This window comes from Salvelinus fontinalis, chromosome 40 (genome assembly GCF_029448725.1).
Source record: "Salvelinus fontinalis isolate EN_2023a chromosome 40, ASM2944872v1, whole genome shotgun sequence".
In the NCBI taxonomy this organism is placed as follows: domain Eukaryota; kingdom Metazoa; phylum Chordata; class Actinopteri; order Salmoniformes; family Salmonidae; genus Salvelinus; species Salvelinus fontinalis.
Window position 1 is genome coordinate 25,437,277 of NC_074704.1, and position 16,426 is coordinate 25,453,702.

Below are 16,426 nucleotides of genomic sequence, written 5' to 3' on the forward strand. Positions count from 1 at the left end.
CTGTCTTTAAGTTTGGTGTGGGTTTTCATTTTGTTTGCCTCCTCTTGGGCAGATTTAGTGGGTCTCATGGTGGGTGTCTTTTAGGTCCCAGTTGTTGTTACTAGTCAACTTTCAGTGGACACTAAGAGCAAAACTGCAAGATTATGTTATAATTCTTTTATTGCATCAAATGGTTGTTTGATGCAACAGAATAGAGGGTTCTTAGAACTATTGTGTCTGTGTTCTACTGAGGACGGGCCTCTGGGAGAAAACAATGACAGGAGATTTACAATGTCTTTTGGGTGATATAACCTAAAGAAACCGCATTCCAGAGCATGAGTTAATGTTTCTGTTCTATATGGTACCAAGGAGAGATGACCCCAGGGTCAGACCTTGGTCTCTATACAGAGTACTGTTTCTACAGCAGATACTGTCTGCTGAGAATTCTAAGTATCTTTCAACCAAATCTTAACCTTGTGACCCGTTCTATACATCTATTGTTCATCATATAGGTATCTTGGCTATAAACGACCTTTGTACTTCAGTTCTGTGGGTCGACCAGCCATCATTATCGTAGAGCGCTCAATTGATTCACTTTAAATGTGTACGTTGTATTGACCTGCTCCCTTATTAATAAGTGAATAAAGATTTAGTTTAAGAATAACTCTGACTTGTGTGATAAGTTTCTCTCCTCATGTGATATTAAAGAAGTTAACCACCATATTTGGTGATGGTGATGTGAATCTTCACTTGGTGACCGCTCCTGATGACCTGGGTAAATGGTGCACGAGGGATCCCTCTAACTTGGGATCTCAGGGAGACCACACTTCGGGAACGGAGCAGATGGACCCACCTTTGATCTGAGAGGCAGCGAGCCGAGTGGATACCACATCTCAAACGTAGTTTAAAAAAAAGAGGTAATCGAAAGACGCAAAGTGGAGTTTTTAGAAAAGCTCTGAGTGTGTATTCCTGTGTGAGGGGGGGCACCTTGGAGGGGTAAACAGGGCCGAGGCAGCTATCTATGTGAACTGGATGAAAACTAGAATCTGTGTTTACTAGTTAAGACCGTTTATGATATAGTATAAGATAGTAAGGTGCACCTGTAATTGTTTTAAACCTATAATTATTTTAAACCTGGATCCCATTTTAGAAGAATTGAAAGATGTAAATGTATGAGTTGCATTATCCTAGGAACTAACCATGAGATAGAAATGTTAAAATATTCCTGCAGGTTAAAATATTGTTGAAAAACAACTAATTGATTAGGTATGTTTGGGAATAGCACTGTGATATGAGAGTTGTGTGAATATGGAAATGAGTCTTAATCTGACGTTTGGATAGTAACATATAGAAATATGCTTAATCAGATTGAAATTTGGATAATAAGCGAGATGATATTTTCGAAAGCAGCGGAAGGTCTATAGTTCCTGGGAGGCTTGCCGATTTTGCCGTGGTCTCTGGGAGGTTAGAGAACCGTTGAGGATCCCATGGTCATTGTCCGGGAAACAAAAGTTTATTTTTTTGTTCTGCTGGGAGTATGTTTGGAGAGCTGCTTCGTAGCTATGGAGAGTCCTTGAAAAAGCAAATGGAATGGTTGTCGTGAGTACCTGAGAATTTCTTACGTTTTATATGGATTCTGTGAATATATGAAAATATGATGAATTGTATGTGTGTATAATCGATTACTAGAGATTTGACAAAGTAATACTGGGAATATAATTAGATACAATTTAAACAACCCATATGTAGACGAACGTTGGTTTTGAGTTGGTATCTTTAATGGATCATTTGATAAAGATGAGATTTAAGCATTATTAAACAGTCTACAAAGTCTGGGCAGTTGTCTCAGAAACTGGTGGGAGTGTGTCCACTTTAGGTTAAATTACCCTCCCTTCCCAGTATGAGAGGAGTTACTAGATTTATTGAATAAACATTTTTCCATGAGGTTAGAGTGAACCAAGGTGGCTGACTAGCTGTTGATGTTGAAGAAGCGTACAGTCCACTAGATTATACGTCTCAGTGGCAGAATCACCTGAAAGACGTACATCGCAATCTGCTGACTGGAGTTGGTATCGCAGTTGAGAAAATACTTTCAGACTAAAAGCTAAAAAGCGACTGCCCCCAAAAACCAACGACTGCCTTTGAAAATGTACTATAAAGTGTAGCTAAATAGAATAACTTTGGTCATACCCCGTCAGCACGTGACGTCCAAGGACGTCGAATTATGGGCGATATCAGGTCTGTCTGTTGTGGCCGCTATTTCGCCCCAAAATAGTCACCCCAAATCGGGCTGTATATAACTATGTAAATGTCTCTCGGACAAGGTGACTTTCATCAATATACACTCTAAAAGGTAAAGGTTCCTGGAGTATCCTTTAGGGGTTCTACAGATTGAAACTGTGGGGGAACCCCTAAAAGTTATTTGAAGAACCTTTTGTGGGAACCGCTATAAGTTCTTTGAAGAACCCTTTATAATGCTTCCTCAAAAAACCTTTTGGGGTTCATTTTTTTAAACTCTCTGTCCACCCTCCCTCCATTATAAAGACATATTTTAATAATAATAATATTGACAATATTGACTTAAATAATTCATTGTTCATTTAGTGGCACAACAAATGTGAATTAATATTTACAAAACAATTTACCAAACAAAACACATTACAAAATTGCAACATTTCTGCAGACATGTCAGACCATAATAAATACATTTACTTTGTATAGTGCTTTTCATGACATTTAAAATATATAAAATAATGATGTACAATAAAAACAACATACATTAAAAATGAATCATTGGTAAAGTAACAATATTGTAGACTTGATGCAAAATAAAGATTTTTCAGCTTTAGTGTGTATATCGTATGCGTATGTTAGGAAGTTTGCCATCTTTATGACCGGCCCTGGTAACTTCACCCCAACTTCTCTTATCCCCAGAACACAGTAACTTAGAAAAACACGTATGTTCTTAACATTTTGGGGAAACTTAAGGTAAAATAAAAAATACAGCCCTAGCAGAGCCCCAAGTCCCATGGGGACGTCCTCGAGGGCGTGGATGTTCTCCCCATCAAAGGCCAGCGGGATTTCACTCTCATGGTGAAATGGATTTCCGCCGATGTGCAGTAAAGGAGTGAAGAGCGGTGAAAGCTGTGTCAACAAAAGTAAGAAAATATGAATACACATACAATTAACAAAGAACATAACAAATGTTCAGCTGTAGTTTTATATAAGCATGCACACATATGTTTATAAAGAAACAGATGATTGGTGCATAGGCATACCTTGTCACGGACATAAAGGCCACTCGGGGCCTCATTGAAGAGGTTGGGCAAGAGCAGAATCGCTGCTGTGGTCTCCAGTCCTAGTAAAGTAAAGCAATGATCTTACTACACTTGCTAATTTTATTACAAAATACATTAGAGAAAGGGAAGGAATAAGAGCAAATCCCTCTTCTGTATTGTCCTTCAGGGACTGTCAAAATAGCAGGATGATGTCCTCACCCCTGCCTCGCCTCTCGACCTCTGCTAGTCCTTGAATTCTCTTTTTGTCTATATCCATTCCATGGACTTGATTAATTTCTGAGAAGATCTGAAAAGATAATTTGCACACATTTGTATGCTAATAGATTTCAGTTTGTATTGACTGCTATGTAGGTTAAATGTACACTTCAAATGCAGCTGTCCTACAACATATCTGTACCTTCTTCTTGATCCCAATTGCATTGTGTCCATGTCCTGTCCTATAAGAATTTCAAAGGAAGAGAAAATGTGCCAAAGAATAGTCTTACAAGCATTAAAACATATATATATATATATATATATATATATATATATATATATATATATATATAAAATAAATATTGAAAGATAAATGGCATCGACATACAATTTAATGCAAAATAGAAGAACATATTGGAGAAAGCACTAGCCAATACAGTACTGCCATACAGTAACAGTAATGCCATACAGGCCGAATATCACATTTCAAGATATCTTTGTACACAAATTGTTCAATATTTTCTCAGTCTGACTTGACAGATTTTACGCAACATTTTGCTGTGTGGCAATACTGTGTTTGGATTCTGAAGGGCATTTATACAAAAGAGATAGTCTAGACACTGTATTAATACCATTATGCATTTGAATCCCATCTACAGCTACCATCTAATATATTAATTTCCCTCCACAAGGGGGCGGACATGTAACGTTTCTAAAATGGGATAGTATTGTACATGTAACGTTTCCAAAATGGGATAATATTGTACATGTAACGTTTCCAAAATGGGATAGTATTTTACATGTAACGTCTCCAAAATGGGATAGTATTGTGCCTGTAACGTTTCCAAAATGGGATAGTATTGTACATGTAACGTTATGCCCCCTTGTGAGATAATAGTTTTGCATGCTGAAGCAGGCTATATAAAGAGGAAGACCTCCATTGACGATTCAGTTCGTTGTAACATCTCGTCTGGACAGGTCACCGTCCTTAGTTAGTTAGTTAACGTTAGCTAGTTCATTATCACAAAAGTGACAACTGCTCTAGATTGGAAACGTACGTTAATGAGTGTAAAGCCATGTTGGCTTTATGGAAACGATATACAATATATTGGAAAGATTATAGTTGAGGAAATAATCCAAACCTAGTTGTGCCTAGTTAGGACATAACGTTATTTAGCTAGATAACGGTACTGTACTGTAGCTCATACAACGCCGACGGTCAAACCCGGCTTTCTAATATTTACGGTAATTTACTATTGTAACGTTGTGGAAGATATTCACAGAAAACCATCATTGTCTTCGTTATTCATTATTAGTATGTTATATTATTATAATAAATTATTTAGAGACATATTCAGAGCAAAACTTCAACCCAATTTAACCTTTTTAAATACCAGTTAGGATGAGACTCGGCATAAAGGGTTAAATACCCGTAAGGAGGAGACTCAGCATAAAGGGTTAAATACCAGTAAGGAGGAGACTCAGCATAAAGGATTAAATACCAGTTAGGAGGAGACTCAGCATAAAGGGTTAAATACCAGTAAGGAGGAGACTCAGCATAAAGGGTTAAATACCAGTTAGGATGAGACTCAGCATAAAGGGTTAAATACCAGTAAGGATGAGACTCAGCAGGGTTCAGGGTTAAATACCAGTAAGGAGGAGACTCAGCATAAAGGGTTTAAATACCAGTTAGGAGGAGACTCAGCATAAAGGGTTAAATACCAGTAAGGAGGAGACTCAGCATAAAGGGTTAAATACCAGTAAGGAGGAGACTCAGCATAAAGGGTTAAATACCAGTTAGGAGGAGACTCAGCATAAAGGGTTAAATACCAGTTAGGAGGAGACTCAGTATAAAGGGTTAAATACCAGTAAGGAGGAGACTCAGCATAAAGGGTTAAATACCAGTTAGGAGGAGACTCAGTATAAAGGGTTAAATACCAGTAAGGAGGAGACTCAGCATAAAGGGTTAAATACCAGTTAGGAGGAGACTCAGTATAAAGGGTTAAATACCAGTAAGGAGGAGACTCAGTATAAAGGGTTAAATACCAGTAAGGATGAGACTCAGCATAAAGGGTTAAATACCAGTAAGGAGGAGACTCAGCATAAAGGGTTAAATACCAGTAAGGAGGAGACTCAGCATAAAGGGTTAAATACCAGTAAGGAGGAGACTCAGCATAAAGGGTTAAATACCAATAAGGAGGAGACTCAGCATAAAGGGTTAAATACCAGTTAGGAGGAGACTCAGTATAAAGGGTTAAATACCAGTAAGGAGGAGACTCAGTATAAAGGGTTAAATACCAGTAAGGATGAGACTCAGCATAAAGGGTTAAATACCAGTAAGGAGGAGACTCAGCAGAAAGGGTTAAATACCAGTAAGGATGAGACTCAGCATAAAGGTTAAATACCAGTAAGGATGAGTTTTAGCATAAAGGGTTAAATACCAGCGCTTGTGTGAATATGTCTTGGTCTTATGCAGCTGTGACTCAGTGGGTGAATAAACTTGGTTTGAGCTTTACTTATCGTCTGAGTTTTTACTCTTTATTTATAACTTAACAGGTGTAAAAGAAACACAAACAAGACAAGTAAGTGCGCAGTGGATTATGGTCAATGAAGTTAATTACAACGTTTTATGCGTTAAACTACGTAGACTATTGGCCTGTTGGAAACTTCAACTCCCTACTACATCACAATGTCCAGTCTTGATCTGATTTATCTCTAGAGAAACTACAACTCTCTACTACATCAAACAGTTCAGGCTGGGTCTGATTTATCTCTAGAGAAACTACAACTCTCTACTACATCCAACAGTTCAGGCTGGGTTTGATTTATCTCTGTGTTGTGAGGGGAAAATCTATGTTAACCTCTTTAACTTTATACGACTTCTAATGTGTTGAAGGATCTCTTTAAGGTTGAGAAGTTTATGTGTATGTTTGTGTGGGTCTGTAACCACACACCCTCTCGACACAGGCCAAAGGCGCTCGGCCCAATTCAGGGAACCGTTGATTTACTTCAGAGGAAATGTGTCTAGAGTGATTTCCTGTTGTTTTGACACCTCACTGGAAGACTAGAATAACTAGCTGTTGCTACAGAACGAGACGACCAATTCACAGTTAGTCTGTGTCTCATTCTCCACACACGGACACATGCCAAGATCACGTGTTTTCTATATGCACAAGATCGTTTGACTATATAAGGCTTCTGAACTCCTTGTGTCATCGAGCTCTCGGCCTTCCACCTCAGAGTGTAGGGCTGACCAGCTACATTATTGCAATTCTTATAAAATAAAGGTTGTTTGTTTGAAGAAATAGGCGTTCCGTTGGGTTCTTGGTCAATAAAAAAAAAAGCCCCAAAAGGTTCTTCAAAGAACTTGTTAGAAGGTGGGTTCATCGAGGAACCTCTGTTGTTGCTGGACTTCTTCCGGGAACTTCGCAATTACAACTGAAAACGATGGTGACAAGTTTGGATGCGACAACAAGTTAACCCTTTATGCTGAGTCTCATCCTTACTGGTATTTAACCCTTTATGCTGAGTCTCATCCTTACTGTTATTTAACCCTTTATGCTGAGTCTCATCCTTACTGGTATTTAACCCTTTATGCTGAGTCTCCTCCTTACTGGTATTTAAACCCTTTATGCTGAGTCTCCTCCTTACTGGTATTTAACCCTTTATGCTGAGTCTCCTCCTTACTGGTATTTAACCCTGAACCCTGCTGAGTCTCATCCTTACTGGTATTTAACCCTTTATGCTGAGTCTCCTCCTAACTGGTATTTAAACCCTTTATGCTGAGTCTCCTCCTTACTGGTATTTAACCCTTTATGCTGAGTCTCCTCCTTACTGGTATTTAACCCTTTATGCTGAGTCTCCTCCTTACTGGTATTTAACCCTTTATGCTGAGTCTCCTCCTTACTGGTATTTAGCCCTTTATGCTGAGTCTCCTCCTAACTGGTATTTAAATACCAGTACCAATATTTAAATAATCCTCCTTACACCTCTGTTGCTAGGCAGAACTTTAGTCACATGACTTCTTGTGGCCCTTCTCCTCCCCACCTCACGGCTGTCCTGTTGACTTGTACCAGACCGTGGCCCTTCTCCTCCCCACCTCACGGCTGTCCTGTTGACTTGTTCCAGACTGTGGCCCTTCTCCTCCCCACCTCACAGCTGTCCTGTTGACTTGTACCAGACTGTGGCCCTTCTCCTCCCCACCTCACGGCTGTCCTGTTGACTTGTTCCAGACTGTGGCCCTTCTCCTCCCCACCTCACGGCTGTCCTGTTGACTTGTACCAGACTGTGGCCCTTCTCCTCCTCACCTCACGGCTGTCCTGTTGACTTGTACCAGACTGTGGCCCTTCTCCTCCCCACCTCACGGCTGTCCTGTTTACTTGTTCCAGACTGTGGCTCTTCTCCTCCTCACCTCACGGCTGTCCTGTTGACTTGTACCAGACTGTGGCCCTTCTCCTCCCCACCTCACGGCTGTCCTGTTGACTTGTACCAGACTGTGGCCCTTCTCCTCCCCACTTCACGGCTGTCCTGTTGACTTGTTCCAGACTGTGGCCCTTCTCCTCCTCACCTCACGGCTGTCCTGTTGACTTGTACCAGACTGGCTGACAGACATTTTGACAGAATGTAAACGTTCTACATTCCCTCTCTCAAACAGTGACATGAATAAGGATATTTCATATTTTCAAGTTCAGAAGTCAGAACCCATGACCTGCTATGTAAAACAGACAGAAGAATGCACAATGGTCAATGCTATCTGGGATCCTTGGGACAACCCTAACCTTAACCCTTTTAAATGTCAACTTCAACGGGCTAGGGACGTCCCAAGGATGTATCTCTACCTGGAAATACATGATCTAAGTGATTGATGGTTGGTATTCAGCAGTCATAAAGCCTTATTTACTTTAATGAACTACTAAAATAGTGATTTTGTCAGACAGCATAGACAGCAGCTCTACACTTTATTGACTGACTGATCCATTCATTCTTCCATCCCTTCTCAGCCTTCCTTTCCTCTGAAGACCCAGTGAGGGTGGAGCTCAGTCAGAGCTGTTGAGGGACTGGTTAGGAAGAACATTTCTACAGCCAGAGAGGTGAGAGGTCACACATGGTTCAGATGGTAAATATTTATGTCCCCTTAACGGTTCATCACGTCAGCAAAAGGTAATATGTTCCATCATCCATGTTTATTTACATTAGTGCAAATTGTCCACTGATATAGGTGTAATTTCTCCCCCTTTTGGCTGTATGAAAGTTGATTTCCCCTCAGGCACATTCATTTGTTCTTTGATATTATGAAGGTCATTTGTGTCAAATGTACTTTTCCCCACTCATTCACCCCATCTCTTTACATTGCATATGCATATTCAGTGGCCAAATTCCAAACACAATGCCCATCCTGGCAGATCTAAACATAATGCAGCCCATTGTGACTTTTGTGCATCCAGACCTAATGCAGCTTGGAGTGATCAGATGACAGAAGTCACATTTAGGTGCCAGGTATAACTGAGGCTGTAGATGCTCCATATCCATTACTTTGAATGTTTTATATAATATGATTAAATGTGTTGCAGGGGCAGTCAAGAAATGGAACGGCAAGGCCACAGAACATGACATAAGCAGAGCTGTGGGAGACTACCTCAAGCCCCTGGTAGAGCCGGGGGTGGTGTTTACCACTCCACCACGCCTTCATCAGGCTGGAAAAGTGGGATTGATCTGTTTTTCATACTAAGATGGACCAAGAGTCTGTTGATTGGTCGGTCATTGGGTTAATTTGTTTTACAATATGTTGAAATCAAATGAAGCTTTATTTATACAGCACATTTCAGACATGGATGCAACACAATGGCTTCACATTAAAAAACAATGAAAATAAACCGAAATATTTAGTACACAACACACATAAGAGGTTAAAAAACAGAAAGACTAATGAGCATTCCAAGGAAATTCCATTGATTCAAATATTAATTGGACGCAATATCTAACCCAAAATATAAGCTTGTTTTTTAGGAGGGGCTCTGAAAGACACTATGGGGGTGGGGTGTCCACTGAAAGTTGACTAGTAACAACAACTGGGACATAAAAGACACCCACCATGAGACCCACTAAATCTGCCCAAGAAGCGGCAAACAAAAGAAAAACCCATAACAAACTTAAAGACAGGAAGCAAACCAAAAAGGAGGAGCAACTCAAGGTGTTGACTCTCCACATCTATCAAGACAACTGGAGCACTGGGTCAGACACTCTTAAATAGAACCTGGACCAGCTCAGATGAAACACCTTCCCACTAACGAGATGGACAAGCCAGCACAGGTGTAACAAATACTGACTAACGGGGTGACACCAATCGGTGTGCCAAAGACACATTTCAGTTGAACAACTGACTAGAAAACAACTTCCATTTCACATAATCAACTACAATGCTTCACCTTCTACAATATAAACATGGTGTCTACTGGCTGTCAACAATTAAAACAAGTATTTCTAAATAATAATATACAATCGTATAATTTTTTTCTCCTTTTTCTTTCTATAGAATCCTAAAACTCACTAGCTTCTAGGACTCTCGTCCACTTGGAACGAGCGCAAACATAACTCAAATGAAATTGTATTAGTCACATTCGCTGAATAGATGTGTAGACCTAACAGTGAAATGCTTACTTACGAGCCCAACCGACAGTGCAGTTGGAAAAAAAATACAGATAAGAATAAGAGATAAAACTCATCTCCAAACGGAAAAACGTGTCAAAATCAATTGTGATCCATGGTAACACACTGGTTAAATGCACAACACAAATATTTTGACTGCCCATCCTTGAGACAATCAGCAACCAAGTTGTCCTTACCACATGCTCTAGTACATTTGGGTTGGCACATCTGAGAATGAATCCTGATATTCTAAAAGCAGGGCAACAATGTCAATATAATTGTACCCAAAAATAGTCAGTTGGTTACATTATGATTACTAAATGTTACATGAAATGTAAATATGAAATATTTGGTTGCATAGTCTCGTTTTTAAAATATTTTCAATTACATTGTGCTAGGTGGGATAGCCCAATGTTAAAACACAGTTTGTACACAGTTTAATCAATAACCAATATGCAGAAACAGTTTGTGATATATTAAAACCTAAACATAAAATGGGCTGTATACACAAACATCTGCCACAATAATCACATTACTTGTATTTTTTTTAAACAAGCACCTTATAAACTGCACGAGCACCAGAAACGCTGTTGTTTTGACAAGTAGCAATAAATCACTGATATTAGGGGGGTAATCAGGTTGTAAGTGCTGTTGAAACTAACACAACTAAACAAAACACATGGAAATGGGAGATATATTTTCCCTCACTGGTTAGAGGACAACCTGCAGAAGACAGTGTGCTACATTTTGGAGTGATGCATTTCAATTTAGGGGTCGCTAAACAAAGGAACACAACACTTATTTGTCATAACTCATCGCTAAAATCATTTGTGCGAGAGGAGGGAGATGAGGTTGCACGTCCTGTTAAAACCAACAGCTCAAAAACCACACGGAATCTGGGAATAATGTGTACATCACTGGTTAGAGGACAATTTGTAGAAAACAGCTCGCTACATTTCGAAGTGTTGCATTTTGATTCAAGTGGGTCACCAATGTGGTAAGTGTAACACAACTCTTTTTGTTAGTCACTTTTTGTTAAATCTCATAAATAGTACTCTTTCAATTCAGAGCCTGTATTTTTCCCGTGAGGCTAATATCCATATCATGCTGAAATCAATAGAACAGGGGACAAACATTTAGAGTTCTACATTGTGACATTATTAAAATACTCCTACTACAATGTTAAAACATTCTACATTTTGACATCATTAAAATATTCTTCCTACAATGTTAAAACATTCTACATTGTGACATTAATTCATTGATATCATGAAACAACTCCTTCATGCATGTATTTTCTGATATTTGTTCAGAGATCTTTTATCAGATTATCTCTGGTCACAGCTATGAGGTTTCTCTCCTGTGTGTGTTCGCTGGTGCACTGTCAGATCGCTAGATTGACCAAAACTCTTCCCACATTGATTACAGCTAAAAGGCTTCTCTCCTGTGTGTGTTCTCTGGTGTTTAGTCAGACAGCTAGACTCAGTAAAGCTCTTCCCACATTGAGCACAGCTATAAGATTGCTCTCCTGTGTGTTCTACGGTGTGATTTCAGACTGGTTGAACGAGTAAAACTCTTCCCACATTGAGCACAGCTATAAGGTTTCTCTCCTGTGTGTGTTCTACGGTGTGATTTCAGGCTGGTTGACTGAGTAAACCTCTTCCCACATTGATTACAGCTAAAAGGCTTCTCTCCTGTGTGTGTTCTCCGGTGTTTAGTCAGACAGCTAGACTGAGTAAAGCTCTTCCCACATTGAGCACAGCTATAAGGTTTCTCTCCTGTGTGTGTTCTCCGGTGTTTAGTCAGACTGTTAGATGTAACAAATCTCTTCCCACATTCATCACAGTTATAAGGTTTATCTCCTGTGTGTGTTCTCCTGTGTTTAGTCAGACTGCTAGATGTAACATAATTCTTCCCACATTCATCACAGCTATAAGGTTTCTCTCCTGTGTGTGTTCTCTGGTGTGATATCAGGCCGGTTGATCTAGTAAAACTCTTCCCACATTGAGCACAGTTATAAGGTTTCTCTCCTGTGTGTGTTCTCTGGTGTGATATCAGGCTGGCTGATTGAGTAAAACTCTTCCCACATCGGGTACAGCTAAAAGGTTTCTCTCCTGTGTGGATTCTCTGATGAATTTTAATGCCAGTTGATGAGGTGAATCTCTTCCCACAGTCAGAGCAGCAGTGAGTTCTCTTCCCTGTGGGTCTCTGCTGGTATTTCTTGAGGTGTTCTAATGTGGAGAGACTCTTGTCAGCATCATGAGGTTGTTGAGGCTCCCCAGAGGATCCACGATAGTCACGTCTCTCTCCTGCGTGAACAACAAAGTCAGACAGATGGTTAAAGGCCCACAAAATGAGCAAGAATAGTCATATTTTGTCTTGTTTTCACATTAGTAGTAACATCAATGATTGAGTTATTCAAGTTATTAAGGTTAATTATTAATTAAGGTTAAATATTAATGAGGGTTTGTACACTAAGTGTTTGCCAAATTGGCACAAAACTTCACCTAACAACAACATAGACCTACTGTAGGACCCATAACTTCACCTAACAACAACATAGACCTACTGTAGAACCCATAACAATAACATAGACCTACTGTAGGACTCCTAACTTCACCTAACAACAACATAGACCTACTGTAGGACCCATAACAACAACAAATTAGACCTACTGTAGGACCCCTAACTTAAGATAACAACATAGACCTACTACGCATATAGAAGTAGGACTAGTCTACCTGGCCTGAGCCAAAATGTAGGCCTATAAATGTGCCAATTTGGGGATGTCTGATAGTATTTCTGATTGTCTTAACGCACCACCACCAATGAGCTGAGGAGCTTCTTAAAGCAAATTTATCTTCACCTCAAACAGCAAGTAAACAAAGTCTAATCAAAATCAATTGCAAATGAGAATAGTTCCTCAAAGTATTTGAAAAACATTTCCAGCTCCCGCCCTTTCGATAACCACCCGGCACAAAAGGGAAAAACGTAATGCTCTGATCCAGTGGAAATGTCATAAAATACCTGATTACTTCTTATCCCTTTCACAAATAGCCAACAACTGTGTCTGTCTCGAACTCACTGGTGCGGGAAACCAAGAGCCCAGAATTATTTGAAACAATGTTTCAAGTTCGTTGTAGACAGGCCATGTGATTTACAGGATATTTATTTGTAATGTTTTTATTTGTTGGCTTTATGTAGGCAATTTTTTACATAGTTGGCAATGGCAATAAAAGTTACTTTTAGATTTGTATAATTTTCATTTAGATTTAGATAGAATGTAGATAAATCACAGACAATGATTTTGAGATACTATTATCAATGAAATTAAACTGCTCCAGTAAAATGTGAATATGAAAATCATAACTGGCACCAGATCAGTAGAAATGGTAAGATAACTTGGCAATCCAAATGTAGGTTGCCTATTACCAGCAACGTCAGAATTTACGAAGGCCAGCAGGAGGAGGTGGTTCGGGAAGAGCTTCTTCTCAACTGGTTAGGCTATATTGATGTAATGGCATGAAAATGAATTGGCTGAATATTATACAATGAATTATCAACAGCTCTAACAATTTGAACCCCACAGGAAATCTACAATTCTAGAATATACTATATAGCCTAAAATCCTGTTTAAACTATAATTATGACATCGTGGATGAATTCTAGAATATACTATATATCCTAGAAACCTGGTTGAACTATAATTATGACATCATGGATGAATTCTAGAATATACTATATATCCTAGAAACCTGGTTATACTATCATTATGACATCGTGGATGAATTCTAGAATATACTATATATCCTAGAAACCTGGTTGAACTATAATTATGACATCATGGATGAATTCTAGAATATACTATATGGCCTAGAAACCTGGTTAAACTATCATTATGACATCATGGATGAATTCTAGAATATACGATACATCCTAGAAACCTGGTTAAACTATCATTATGACATCATGGATGAATTCTAGAATATACTATATAGCCTCGAAATCTGGTTAAACTATCATTATGACATCATGGATGGCCAGTCCTTGTATTCATAGTGTAGTGAATTCAGGGGGTTACCCTGAGCTGAACTCAAACCTGGGTCCAGCGACTGTCAAGCCAACACCTTATAACTGTTACGCCAAGATGCCTGAACTTCTTGACGAGGTCGCTAGGTGTTGGATTACGGTTGATACAATAGCTTTCTCTATGAATTTGGGAGTGGTTACATTTCTCCAGCCCCCATCCCTCAGCTGTTTACCAAACCAAGTCTATGGGCAGCCATTTTGTTGCTGTTTAAATACTAGGTGGCCCCTTTAAGAAAGCCACACAATAATCAATCAACCAATAACAAAGCTGTAATTCCACCACTGTTTTGCTAATAAGGTGATGGATGGGGCTGGAGAAATGTAACTACTTTCAAATTCATAGACAGACCATCCATGATATCAACATTATAGTTTTAACCATGTTGAGGCTGTTGATTTACATTGTTTCTAAACATTGGAGTAAAAAGCTTATTCTGGGTTCTGATGGGGTACAACAGTTGAACTAAGCTCATGAGGCATGTGTTATGTTCTTCAAGAATCAATGGCTATAAATAAATAATTTAAAAATCAAAATATGGATGTAGTAATTGCAGATTTCCCCTTTAACACCACACATCCTTCCAGTTCTCTGCTGCCAGTGACTGGAACAAATTTCAAAAATCGCTAAAGCTGGAGACTTATATTTCCCTCACCAACTTTAAACATCTGCTATCTGAGCAGCTAACCGATCGCTGCAGCTGTACATAGTCCATCTGTAAATAGCCCACCCACTCTACCTACCTCATCCCCAAACTGTTATTATTTACTTTTCTGCTCTTTTGCACAACAGTATCTCTACTTGCACATCATCATCTGCTCATTTATCACTCAAGTGTTAATCTGCTAAATTGTAATTCTTCGCTACTATGGCCTATTTATTGCCTACCTCCTCATGCCTTTTGCACACACTATATATAGACTTTCTTTTTTTCTACTGTGTCATTGACTTGTTTATTGTGTTATTGGCTTGTTTATTGTTAATTCCATGTTATTCCATGTGTAACTCTGTGTTGTTGTCTGTGTCACACTGCTTTGCTTTATCTTGGCCAGGTCGCAGTTGTAAATGCGATCTTGTTCTCAACTAGCCTACCTGGTTAAATAAAGGTGACATAAAAAAAATAAAACATCAGTTCAACAACTGCAGAGTTTGTGCCTCTGTTTTTAAGGCAGTGCTTACTTGTGTTAACCAGGGCCTGTTCATCGTTAGAACCATTGGATGCCTTAAGATGCGTTTGGGAAACAGAGCCCAGAAATCCAGTTTCCTCCTCTTCTTCCTCCTCCTTTTTCGATGTGACAGTCATCTCCCCCTCCTCTTTCACACCAAAAACTGCATCCTCCTCTTTAACTGTAACATCCTCTTCCTCTTTCAATCTGAACGCGTCTTCTTCTTCTTTCACTGTAACGTCTTTCTCTTCTTTTTTCACTGTAACAGCCTCACCCTCTACTTCTTCTTTTACTGTGATAGCCTCCTCTTCCTTCTCCTCTTTGACGAGAGCTTCTTTCTCCGTCCAGCAGACCTCCTCTTCATTAACAAGAGAGTAGCTTAGTGACCTCATGGTTGGAGATGTTAGCTAGCTAGGCTAATGCTAACTTAACCAGCCCGCTAGATGAATAATAAAAACAATACCGTAAATATGAAATTAAAACGGATAACTAACTAGACGACAGTAGTGGTTTTAAAATACAGTGGCTAATATACACTTAAGCGTCTAAAGAGCTTTATTGGTTCGTCTATTTTGTCTAGCAAGCTACGGTGGTGGCTGAATAACTGTTCCTGCTGTTGAAAGAATCGACCCGTCCACTAGATTATACGTCACACAAGCAGCATTGCCTTAAAGTCGCAGACTTTGACTGGAGTGGGCAACGCAGTTGAGTAAAATGTAAATTGAATTTTCAGACAAAAAGTTAAAGGGTAGTAATCAGGGACGTAGCTAGTCCTAAAATATTAATTAGCCCCCCCTAAATAAATCAATATCAGTCAATATATTTTTTCTGTGATTTCTTATTTTCGTCTACCGTTCCATCGCATCTTTAACTTCCTACTGGGCCGGCACTAGGACCGGGGGGGGCTGCTGCTACGCTAGTGACTGTTCGACTTTCTTCAGCAAATATGGTGGACAGAAATACTAGGAGAGAGGGGTACCCATAGGCGGAAATCCCAGGGGGACGGGGGACACACGACCCCCCCATCCTGGGAAAAATATGATTTGTCCCCCCCA

At 39.4% G+C, this 16,426-nt stretch overlaps 2 protein-coding genes across 3 annotated transcripts in view; one reads left to right on the top strand and one right to left on the bottom strand.

Annotated features, from left to right (window-relative positions):
* The window catches only part of LOC129838978 (zinc finger protein 883-like), a 91,968-nt gene that overhangs the window by 21,178 nt on the left and 54,364 nt on the right, over window positions 1-16,426 (top strand). The window contains exons 2-3 of one of the 2 annotated variants that reach the window (XR_008756951.1): window positions 8,474-8,563; window positions 9,044-11,784. The exons of the other annotated variant lie outside the window; for it this stretch is intronic. The gene's annotated coding sequence lies outside the window, so the exon portion shown is untranslated. Of the gene's footprint in view, window positions 1-8,473; window positions 8,564-9,043; window positions 11,785-16,426 lie in introns of those variants that run through there. 2 annotated transcript variants of the gene reach the window in all.
* On the bottom strand, window positions 11,537-15,997 carry LOC129839005 (gastrula zinc finger protein XlCGF17.1-like). Its single transcript, XM_055906274.1, has 2 exons — window positions 15,385-15,997; window positions 11,537-12,427 (listed from the first exon to the last, which is right to left on the bottom strand). The coding sequence occupies exons 1-2, from the start codon at window positions 15,761-15,763 to the stop codon at window positions 11,631-11,633; spliced, it is 1,176 nt and encodes a 391-aa protein (XP_055762249.1). The 5' UTR covers window positions 15,764-15,997; the 3' UTR covers window positions 11,537-11,630.

Excerpts from the sequence above, each read along its gene's own strand:
- LOC129839005 (XM_055906274.1), bottom strand. The coding sequence starts at position 15,763 with ATGAGGTCACTAAGCTACTCTCTTGTTAATGAAGAGGAGGTCTGCTGG. Across the intron at positions 12,428-15,384 it reads ACAGGCCCTGGTTAACACAA|GAGAGAGACGTGACTATCGT; the intron begins GTAAGCACTGCC and ends TTGTTCACGCAG.